We start from the raw sequence: 11,748 nt of genomic DNA, 5'->3' as shown, positions 1-11,748 counted from the left end.
TGATGTGATTGGTTGGGAAAAGCGAATGATGTTGCAAAAAGTACCAAAAAGAAACTAATCCATGCTAGCAATTACTAACTGCTAGGCAGGGGTCTATAAAAAGCTTGTAAGCTCGCTCAATAAACAATTTCAGTTGCACCACAATTGGTGTCCATGCCTTCATTACCACACCTCCTCATGCAGGCAACTGACTTTGAAACTAAAACTGTTGCTACCTGTGGCGCATGGGATGAACAATCTTTCACAATCTACCTTTTCACAATCCGCCTCTGAAACTTGCAAGATGAGAGTAACTATGAGAGGGGAATGACCTTCTCTTAGCTCCTGTGCCCTCCCCCGGGAAAAAAATAAAACATAAAAAAAAGAGAGAAAGGCGACAGTCAAGAGCTCTTCTAAAATTCAGATGAGTCATTTAACCCAAACATCATACATGCTATTAAAATGCAGAGTCCATCTTGTGTTTTAAATACCTTGGACTTGCGCTTAGAATAGAAGTAAAAGGAACCAACTGAGTAATATATAGGCCAGAAGAAAAGTTAGAAAAATCCAACATCATAATTAGGCCATCTACCTAAAAATCAAAACGTGGATTTTATTTAGGTGGGCAAAGCACACCGAAGAACACAACACTATATCAAAGCTTTTTCATCAACATACTGTGCATTAAATTCAGTACAAAACCTCATATTTGGGCTTTTATCTATGTAAAAGATCTTCATAGAACAGTGTAAGAGAAATTTGGACATTGCCATACCAGGATCTACTACAAGTCACTAATTTCTCATCCCAAAAACATCTGACCTCTGTCACGTATCTTTAGCGGAAGAAACAAGGAGCAAAAGTATAGTCTACTGCAGGGCTATTGATCCAGAATAAAAATTCACAGGTTCAGATAAGATTTACTGTGCACCAGAGAATGTCACTTTCAAGATTTCAGCCTACGGCTATTCCTCCACAAGTTACAACAACCAACTTAAATTGCTGTTGTAATAAGTTGAGTGTTTCAGACATAACTGAAACTAGAGCTAAGTTACTCCTCCTCTTCCCTTCAGTGTAAGTTCTATAAAGAGTAAGCTGACATCACTTAATTTTACAGAATGATTGTAAGTTGGCATATTTCAGGCAGTCTTTGTGGCTTCATCTGGCTGTTCTCACCTTCTTTCCTGTGAGTCCATCTGTCAGTGGCAGCACTCCATCACCACCAAATCATTGCTCTTTCAAAGGGAACAAAGTAATTCCTATGAACTGCAAAACATAATAAACCAGCCATTTAATTGCAAATCATATTAAGCCTAAAAACCCATAAAACCCATACCACCACTGAAAAAAAAAAATCCAACCACAAAAAAAAACCAAGAAGCAAAGCTTTAGATCCTGTGTTAAATAAGCACTTCTACAACGCTAGGATGGTTGAAATATTTAGTTCACTCATACTGAGTTGGCAGACAAAAGCTAAATAGTCAGACTTGTCCTACCTACTCATCTCACAATAGGTCTATTGTAAGAACAGACTGAACAAAACCTAGTTCAAAGGCAGAAATTAATATTAATCTCTGTAAGTCTCAGAACACCATTCAAGAAACATCAAATTGATCTACTTTCAGACTAAGATAAAATTCTATGCTTCAGGTAAACTGATTTGTATGAGCAGAAAATGGTTAAGAGTTGAATTCATAACTGTATTCCCAACCAAAGCACATATAACCATTAGAAGGTACAGTTCTATTAAAGCCTTTGCAGAAAGAGTTCTAAACATTTCTTCCTGCAAGCAGGTTGCACAGTATCTGTGAAGAAAAGACAAGACCATGGAAGCTTCTTATTACCTTCTGTGCAACAAAACAAAGCTAGTTAATCTTTGTCTCTTATATTCTGTTTGGCTTTTTAATACTGAAAGAATTGCAATTTTCCTTGATCTAGTGCCTTACTAGATGAAGTATTAAAACTTTTAGTTACGTTAACACATGTAATTATTCAAATAAAATAAATTCTTTAGACCTTTTGCTTTATTATAGGTGCTGTCTAATAACCACTGTAACAAAAGTAGAAAATAAATTATTTAACATAACGGTCTTTTAAGGCAATACATCTCCACGAACACATCCAGAATAAGCAGCCTGAAGCTCTTACAGAAAACAGAAAGAAGACATGGGCAGTCTTGATTACAAGACACAACACATGCAAACCTGCAATGTGCATACAGAAGTTTCAGTTTACTTGGAAATAGTAATCTTCAAGTTGATAAATAACTGAAGTAGCAGAAATCCCAACACTTTCACTAGACTGCTCTGAATAAGGAAGTACCAAGCAGACCTTTACAAGCAGAAACAGCAACATATCATGCAAGGTGTTTCCAGTTTTCCAAACAGAGCACTAAAAATACTGGATTTGGGCTTCAGGGCTGGCAAAGAACATATTACAAAAAGACAGAGACACAAACCCATGAAATCAAATTAGTACATTAAAGTAGTGTTGTGATAAGCCATATGCACCTTGCTCTGAAAACAATTCAGAGCATACTTTCTAAGAAAGAAAGCCACACTTGTCACCAGAAAGACACTGCTTTCAAGCCATTTCTGTCTCTCCTTCCTCAACTCCCACAACTGTAAAAGTTAACTTCAAAAATATTAAGAGGAAGCCTCACAAATGCAAGCAAACTGTCATGCAATACTTCAGTAAGGGACGTGCTGACGAAACATCAAAGGAAAATGGAAGTGTGTTTTGGAACTTAAAACTCTCTGATGTGTTCTCACTCAGAGTAAAACACATTTGGGATTTTTTTTTTTTTTTGCCTGCTCAAAACCACCTAACCCTACAAGTCATTCTCTTGAAATGCTGGCACTTCTCTGTGAAGGACATTAGCTTCACATAAAAATATCCAGTGGATCGGTGAATCAGGCAGAGATGGGAGCTTTGATAAAGTATCAACAACTGTATCACTTGTATCATATATACTTATTTAAAAACAGGGAACTGAGGCTTAAAATTCCCAGCTTCTATAATTTGGGGAGGGTTCAATTGCACAAAAACTTACTGTAATTCTCATGAAAGCTTCTGATTATAACAAAGTTAAATATTCATTAGTTAAAGGGGGAGGGGGCGGCATTCCATCCCAACACACACAGTCAGTTGCCAGCACCTATAACAAACGCTCAGAGCAATGCAGAGATATTTCAGCCGCTTCAGCCAATAAGCTGGCTTCATTTGAAGCCTGGCTCAGATGCCTCTGTCACAGAGGCATGGTGGGATGGCTCCTATGACTGGAGTGTTGGAATGGAAGGTTACAGGCTCTTTAGAAAAGACACACCCAGCAGATAGGGAGGGGGAGTCATTTTATTTATGTCATTTTTATTTATGTCAGGGATAGGCTGGAGAGTATGGAACTGTCTGGGGACAGGTGAGCAGTCAACACAGTTAGTTTGTGGGTCAGGGTTAAAGGGAGAACAGCTATGGGAGACATTACTGTGGGGATCTGTAACAGACCACCTGATCAAGAGGACTCTGTGAATGAAGCGCTCTACAGAAAGATAGGAAAAGCCTCATGCTCACAGGCCCTTGTTCTCATGGGTGACTTAAACCACCCTGACATCTGTTGGAGCGACGGTATGGCCCAGAACAAGCAACCCAGGAGGTTCCTCAATTGTGTGGAAGGCAACTTCCTACTGCAAGTAATAGAGGAGCCGACAAGGAGAGGTGCCATGGTTGACTTCGTGCTCACCAACAGGGAAGGGCTCGTTGGAAATGTGACTCTCCAGGGCAGCCTTGGTTGCAGCGATCATGATATGGTGGAGTTCCAGATCCTCAGGATACTGAGAACAGGGTGCAGCAAGCTCACTGCCCTGGACTTCAAGAGAGCAGACTTTGGCCTCTTTAGGAACCTGCTTAGTAAGGTTCCATGGGATACAGCCCTAGAGGGCAGGGGGGCCCATGACTGCTGACTGATATTCAGGGATCACCTCCTACAATCTCAGGAGTGTTAAGTCCCAACTAAAAGGAAGTGCAGCAGGAGGTCCAATAGACCTTGGATGAATGAGGAGCTGCTGAGGAAACTTAGAAGGAAAAAAGAGGCTTATAAAAAGGTAGAAGCAAGGACAGGTGGTTTGGGAAGAATACAGGGATGGTGTCAGGGAAGCTAGGGACCAGACTAAGAAACCTAAGGCCCAGTTAGAATTAAACTTGGCTAGGGATGTGAAAGATAACAGCAAGGGATTCTATATGTACATTGTCAATAAAAGACAGACTAGGGACAATGTAGGCCCTCTCCGGAAGCTATCAGGAGAACTGGCTACACAGGATTTGGAGAAGGCTGAGGTTCTTAATAACTTCTTTGTCTCAGTCTTCCCTGACAAATGAGCTAAACACACCACCCCTGTCTCAGAAGGCAAATGCAGGGACTGTGAGAATGAAGACCTTAGGCCCACTCTAGGAGAGGACCTGGTTCGAGACCATCTTAAGAACCTGAACATGCACAAGTCCATGGGACCTGATGAAATCCATCTGCGGGTCCTGAAGGAGCTGGAGAATGAAGTTGCGAAGCCGCTGGCCATCATATTTGAGAAATCATGGCAGTCAGGTGAAGTTCCCGACGACTGGAAAAAGGGAAATATAACCCTCATTTTCAAGAAGGGGAAAATGGATGACCTGGGGAATTACAGACCAGTCAGTCTCACCTCTGTGCCTCGCAAAATCTTGGAGCAGATTCTCCTGGAAGGCATGCTAAGGCACCTGAAAATCAACAAGGTGCTTGGTGACAGCCAGCATGGCTTCACTAAGGGGGAATCCTGCCTGACCAATTTGGTGGCCTTCTATGATGGGGCTACAGAACTGATGGACAGGGGTAGAGCAGTTGATGTCATCTACCTGGACTTGTGTAAAGCTTTCGACACTGTCCCACAAGACATCCTTGTCTCTAAATTGGAGAGACATCAATTTGATGGATGGACCACTCGGTGGATAAAGAACTGGCTAGATGGCCATACACAAAGAGTTGTGGTCAATGGCTCAATGTCCAGCTGGAGACCAGTAATGAGTGGTGTCCCTCAGGGATCGGTGCTGGAACTGGTCTTGTTCAACACCTGTGTCGCTGACATGGACAGTGGGATTGAGTGCACTCTCAGCAAGCTTGCAGATGACACCAAGCTGTGTGGTTCAGTTGATATGCTGGAGGGAAGGAAAGCCATCCAGAGGGACCTTGACACGCTTGTGAGGTGGGCTGATGCCAACCTCATGAAGTTCAACCATGCCAAGTGCAAGGTCCTACACCTGGGTCGGAGCAATCCCAGGCACAGCTACAGGTTGGGCAGAGAAGAGATTCAGAGCAGCCCTGCAGAGAAGGACTTGGGGGTGTTGGTTGATGAGAAATTGAACATGGGCTGGCAGTGCGCGCTTGCAGCCCAGAAAGCCAACCGTATCCTGGGCTGCATCAAAAGGAGCATGACCAGCAGGTCGAAGGAGGTGATCCTGCCCCTCTACTCTGCTCTCCTGAGACCGTACTTGGAGTATTGTGTGCAGTTCTGGTGTCCTCAACATAAAAAGGACATGGAACTGTTGGAACAAGTCCAGAGAAGGGCCACGAGGATGATCAGGGGACTGGAGCACCTCCCGTATGAAGACAGGCTGAGGAAGTTGGGGCTGTTCAGCCTGGAGAAGAGAAGGCTGCGTGGAGACCTCATAGCAGCCTTCCAGTATCTGAAAGGGGGCTATAGGGATGCTGGGGAGGGACTCTTTATTAGGGACTGTAGTGACAGGACAAGGGGTAATGGGTTAAAACTTAAATGGGGGAAAGTTTAGATTGGATATAAGGATGAAGTTCTTTACTGTGAGGGTGGTGAGGCACTGGAATGGGTTGCCCAGGGAAGTTGTGAATGCTCCATCCCTGGCGGTGTTCAAGGCCAGGTTGGACAGAGCCTTGGGTGACATGGTTTAGTGTGAGGTGTCCCTGCCCATGGCAGGGGTGTTGGAACTTGATGATCTTAAGGTCCTTTTCTATGGAAGTTATTATTCAAAGTTAAAGCCAGGCATTTGATTACCTGTTTTGCATGATCTCCCTTCAAAGCTAATTGAAAATGTTTGTCCCTAATGCTATTTTCTTTCCACAAATGAGACACCTTGAAGACATTTATAAACAATTTTCAAGATCAGTGCAAGTTTTCATTCACTCCTAGGAGAGTGCAACATCATTCCCATTTCATAGCTAATAACAAAATACAAAGCATTTGGTCACAGCCTCAAAGTAAGTAAGTATAAATTTTCTTCCTCCCAGTAGGAATATACAATTTTCCTTGCAGGTTCACACCTATCTACTAGTACGTTGTAGCATTACACATACATTATTTCTTTTCTAGTAAGACTACCTGAACTGTTATGAGGATTAACAGTCACAGAAGCCAATGGCCAGGCACAATAAATCATTGCCATGGTATAGAAGATGGGTATCACATCAGCACCTGCACTGCTGTGCCCATATATTCACTTTCTAAATTTTTGCTTTACACTACAAGAGGAAAAAAGCAGACTGCCAAATAATGCTGAATTATTAAATGGATTTGTGCTATAGACAGATGGTCATAGCATGACACTGAGGTTGTAATTCCCACTTAAAGAGCAAAATGTGAATTCAAATTCTCCAGAAACCAAATACTACCACACCATAATAACTGCTATGGCAGGGAATGAGGTGGAGTAAACATAGCTTTCATTATTATGGTACTGCATCCTTCACTGTCAGTGACCATTCTTTAATAAGCATCCTGGGTATAAAAGTCATCTTACATTCAGTGCTGAACAGCAACAACTGGTATGCCCCTGACTTTCAGAAATCGTAGAACTCCCATCAGCCTTACATACTTATTTGCCTGCTATAGTTAACAAATGCTACAGTACTTCTACAGCTTTCACACATGTTTACAAACATTTCTTATAGATTTGTTGCATCTTATTCAGCGATAACCTACACCACGAAGACTGCAAGTTTGTTATACAAGGTTATCTACTCAGGTTCCAAAGGAGGTTACCTACTCAGGTTCCAAAGGAGGTTACCCCCAAGCTTCATAATTCAACCACAGTTCTCAGCATCAGCCTTATCTACATATGTATCAATTATCATTGCTAATGGTAGTTCACATGTAATGTGTTACCACTCCAAGAAGCCCTTGTGATTAGGTCAGCACCAACTAAACAACCACTATTTTTAATGCTGTGTGATTAAGATCTGCTCAGAACAAAACAAAACAACTTGCTACTAAAACACAGCTACAATCCCTTCAGATGTGGGCTCAAAGCTTTTAATGCTGGTTCCAGCGAATGACGGATAGTAACAAACAAGACATAACAGTAAAGGGGTGTGTGTGTGGGTAGAAATACAACAAAGGGCCAAGTATCAGCTAAAAGAGCACAGCTGAAAATTGCTATAGCACAGAATGAATAATTTAAAGTTTACCAAACTCGCAAGATATTTAAAAAGTTTCTGAATATCCCTTTTCTCCTCTCTCCTCTTCAAATGACACCTTCTTAATTCAGCACAGGTTCAGGTGCTTCCCCTTCTCTGAACAGTTAACTCCACAGAAGCTTAAGGAAGGTAAGTACAGCAAATTCACATAAGTTGCTGCCCTACAACAGCAGTGATGAACTACCAATTCTCTATGACTACTCTAGTTGCTCCTCAGCGTCTCACCACAGTATTTTTTGCGCTGAAAGAGGTCTGTGAGAGTGACAGCATGCTATGTCATCTGTACACCATACTGCACCCACGCCAGTACCATTCTTCAACAGATTCTGAAAGTTGAAACAGCATTTACTCCCGAGCAAACAAATCATGCAAAGAGAAAGGGCTCTGAAACAAAAGTGTAATGCAATAAAGGGCATACTGTTTAAAGTATGCCTTAAAAACTACCATCAAGAGGGAAGAGTCCTTTAGGAACCTGCATAAACTTCTCTGCTCCATCAGCCTCTTAAGAGTCAGATAGCCAGCACCTTCAGTCAGAGCTCCTGAGCCTCTTACTCATGCCCAGTCCCATGCCGAGCAGGGGCCTGCTCCCTCATGAGCATCGCAGCACCGCAGCACACCACCTCCTGCCTACAGCTCAGGTGCGGCAGCCGCAGGGAGCGCCAGGCCGGCCCTCGGCGCTCGGGCCAGGCAGGTTCCCGCCACACCGCCCGCGCTCCCCGTGTCCTTCCAGGAGAGGAGCCCTTCCCCTCGCCGCTCCTCGCACCCCTCCAAACTTCCCCCACCTGTTGCACTGCAGCCAGGGCAGCACCGGCCCCGCCGAAGCGGCTCCCCGGGGACAGGGGTGAGGACGCGGCGCCACAGGCAGGGGCCGAGCGGCAGGGAGCCGCTGAGGGGGCGCGTGCGGCTAACGGCAGCCCGGAGCCGTTCTGGGGGACGGCGGGAAAACGACACCCCCTGCACACACACACACCCCCCCCGCAGAGGTCGGCGCCCCACGTGATTCAAGCTCCACTCCACTTCCCCCCCCCCCCCCCCACCGGCAGGACGCGCGCTGCCCCGGCACCTCCCGCGGCTGGCTGGCTGGCTCGCTCGCTCCCTCCCTCCCTCCCTCCCTCCCTCCCGCCGCCGCCGCCGCCGCCGCCTCCTCACCGGGCGCCGCGCTCGCTGCCGCCGCCGGCTCCCGAGACGCGGATCAGCTGATTCACGCGGGGGCGCAGGAGGAGCGTCCACCGTGCAGGGGGGTGGATCCCGGCGTCGGCCCGCGCGCGCAGCGGCACTGAGTAAAGAGGCCGCAGGGCGCAGGCGGGATCCGGCCGCCGCCACGACGGGTCCCGGCCCGGGACAAAACAGTCGGAGAGCGTTGCCCCGCCGGACCGCGGGAGCTCGCTCCGGTGGTGGTGGTGGTGGTGTTGGCAGCCCTTTGGGTAGTGGTAAACAGCAGGGGCGTGAGGCTGGTTGTGGGACACCAGCGTTACCGTGCCGGCCTCGAGAGTCACCTGAACATGTATTTCAAACTGTACGGGGCATGAATAAAGAACAAAGCTGTAACCTACACAGGAAGCCTGACCAATACCCGGTAATATCCTCTCATGCTCCATAAACCCTCTGAGTTCAGCTACTGGTTTGGATGGGAGCAGGCCTGCGCCACAGTTTGCTGACCTAGGGCCCTCCTACAGGACAAGCTAAACAGTTGCTTACCTGTATACGTAGGTGTACATTAGATGTCTGCATGTGTATGTAGAAATTGTGCACGCATGCACACTTATATATGTTTATGCGTACTATGGAAACACCTATATGTGCATATACGTACTATTATATATATACACCCGTATGTGTATGTACATAGTGTTATATATACACCTGTATGTGTATGTACATACCACATACATGTGTTTCTACTTTAAAAAGCTCTGCAAAATGTATTTTTTATGTTATGCCTGCACTTGGGAGACAATTTCTTACATTGCATGAAGCTTTCTTTTAAAACCATGGTTCTGATGACAGCTAAAGTCTCTCCTTTATAAACTCTTTATGTTTTCTATGGATAACTGTTAAACATGTCTGTTAGAGCGTTTCATCTGCTAAGTGGACTGAATACTCCGTTTGATTTTATCTTTTTTCAATACCCAGAACCACCAGCTATTACCCCTGCTTTCTTCATTTACCGGCTCTTGCTAGCTGGTGAAAGTTGTATGACTTTTCTTCATAACAGAGTGATTCCCCTCTCCTCCCTAACACAAAATGTAGCTAAAATTAAAATGAACAATCTTCATACGAATTAATATGTAATTAATATTTTTTATATTGCCTTCTTTTTGTACTTTTTTTTCTTTTTCCATTTCTTCAAAAGGCAAGTATTGCTTAGGCTTAGATGTATTTTAAAAGTCTATTTATATAAATATGGATAACAATTAAAAGTATTTTCCAGAATAAGAAACTCTGTGCGGATATGCATCAGTTTACTACTACGTTCACTGCATCTAGACAGCCTTTATAATGCCTGAAGAGCACAGTCAAATTACTGCTGTATTTTGATGGCTCAAAGAATACATGGAAAATAAATAGAAGGCTGAGGTTAATGATAATAGATATTTAGCAAATTATGGCTAACTGGGAAGTGAAAAAGAAAATCATGTGAGAGAAATCAAGCCTTCCAGGTGTGTTAGCTCCTTCTTGCCATGCAAAGGCTGGGTAGTTCGGTTGCAATGAGACACAGAAATTGTTCCTGCCTTCCCAGGAGATTATTGCTTAAAAATATATCCTTTTGCTCAAGGAAAGAGTGTTATTCTTAGGCACCAAAACTGTGAAGCAAAGGGGAGAATTCACATCATGCATACAAATGAAAACTGAAGGACCTAGGGGGTTGGCATAAAAATTCTGTGGTATGATGCCTGCTCCCTCACCCCTTGCTAGCATCTTCTCAGTGTGGGTTGGGTGTTAGTCCTAGGAAGCTGCACAGCAAGGCCTACTCATGGGGGACTGAAAGAAAGGGACTTCTGTCTGTCCACATCCAGTGTAAACCGCAATGTGTTGCCTGCTTAGCACATAATTGATGAAATCTCTTTGAGTCTGGATTAATCTGTTTGGTCTGTCTGTTTTGACAAGCCTATTTTCTACCAGCTGAAACTCACTGTATCCTTTAGACAAGTGATCCAACAGGGACAGACAGCTCCTGAAGCTGACATTGCCACCACATCGTGGTTAAGAACATAAATACCAAAGCAAGGTCAATGCTCAGCTCCTGGAGAAACCACAGCTCAGCCACACTGCTCAGATAGCTCAACTTAAAGCCTAATGGCTAAAGCCTAAAGCCTAGAATAGTAACTGCTACAGACATGGAGGGAAATCAAGGTCTGTTCCTGTACGAAACCTATCACTTCATTACCTAACATATTATACTGAGAGCTGTTTAAGTGAAATAAATTTGAAAGCACAGAAAGTTTGAATTTACTACTTATTTCTCCATCTTTAGGTATAAAAAACGTTGTCTGTTTATGGAGCACACATGCCAAATGACCTGAAATCAATAGAGCTACTCCAGGGGTGAATCTGGCTCACTGAATGTTGGACTTCCAAAGAAAAACTGCAGAAATCACAAGACTGCTTGAAGCAGAGACCTCATACAAGACATATGGACTCTTATTACAGACAGAGGGATGAGGAGGAGCAAAGGAGAGAAAAATAGGTACATTTGAACTGAAACAGGACCACATGGGAGACCTGTTGTGTGTAAGTGCTGTCAGAACAGGAGGCTGCAGCTGCTGTTCAGAGAGAAGGGGCTCCCAGCATATCACAGGCCCTCAGCACACAGAAGCAGTCTCTACAGCAGAGCTATTTAATATCACAGGGTGATTATTCTGCATTGAGATACATTAAGCCTGGGTTCTTCTGCTTGTGGGACTGCAATACATTCACATTTGCATGTAACCAGACAGTATCAAACTTTGCAGCTTCAGGTTTAAGAAGCTACTGAAGGAGGACTCTGTGCCTTAGATGACAATAAACGCCTTTGATGTGATGAACAGGGAGAAGATGGCACTCCAGCAAGTTCTATGCCAGTGAGGGACTGTAAAACAGGGAGGGAGCCAACAATGTACAGTTCTGGAAGAGGCAGCATGCCATAGATTACAAATCCTGTTATATTTGAGTCAAATGATAATGCACGCACCCAGCCAATGTGGCTGCTCAGGAGGAGCTTGCAGCTTGCCTGCCATTCATTACTACTATTTTTATAGTTGTATTGTTCGTGGCACTGTTATGCTGTATGTGCCAAATTAGCACACTGTGTAAATTAGAACAGT

The 11,748-nt window shown here is 44.2% G+C and overlaps 1 protein-coding gene across 2 annotated transcripts in view; it reads right to left on the bottom strand.

The window, feature by feature from the left end:
- ALS2 (alsin Rho guanine nucleotide exchange factor ALS2) overlaps positions 1–11,748 on the bottom strand; it is an 87,529-nt gene that overhangs the window by 34,703 nt on the left and 41,078 nt on the right. The window contains exons 1-2 of one of the 2 annotated variants that reach the window (XM_061456210.1): positions 8,594–8,755; positions 1,156–1,245 (exon numbers count right to left, since the gene is read on the bottom strand). In XM_061456210.1, coding sequence (XP_061312194.1) covers positions 1,156–1,175 — 20 coding nt within the window. In that variant the 5' untranslated portion in view covers positions 1,176–1,245; positions 8,594–8,755. Of the gene's footprint in view, positions 1–1,155; positions 1,246–8,593; positions 8,756–11,748 lie in introns of those variants that run through there. The other variant, XM_061456213.1, reaches the window with a different exon arrangement.

Source organism: Pezoporus flaviventris, unplaced genomic scaffold, assembly GCF_033815535.1.
Source record: "Pezoporus flaviventris isolate CSIRO_AGI_PZ_B2104156 unplaced genomic scaffold, CSIRO_AGI_Pfla_v1 ptg000001l, whole genome shotgun sequence".
Taxonomy (NCBI): domain Eukaryota; kingdom Metazoa; phylum Chordata; class Aves; order Psittaciformes; family Psittacidae; genus Pezoporus; species Pezoporus flaviventris.
The sequence above is the reverse complement of the archived record's forward strand: the minus strand, read 5'-3'. Positions and strand labels throughout refer to the sequence as shown.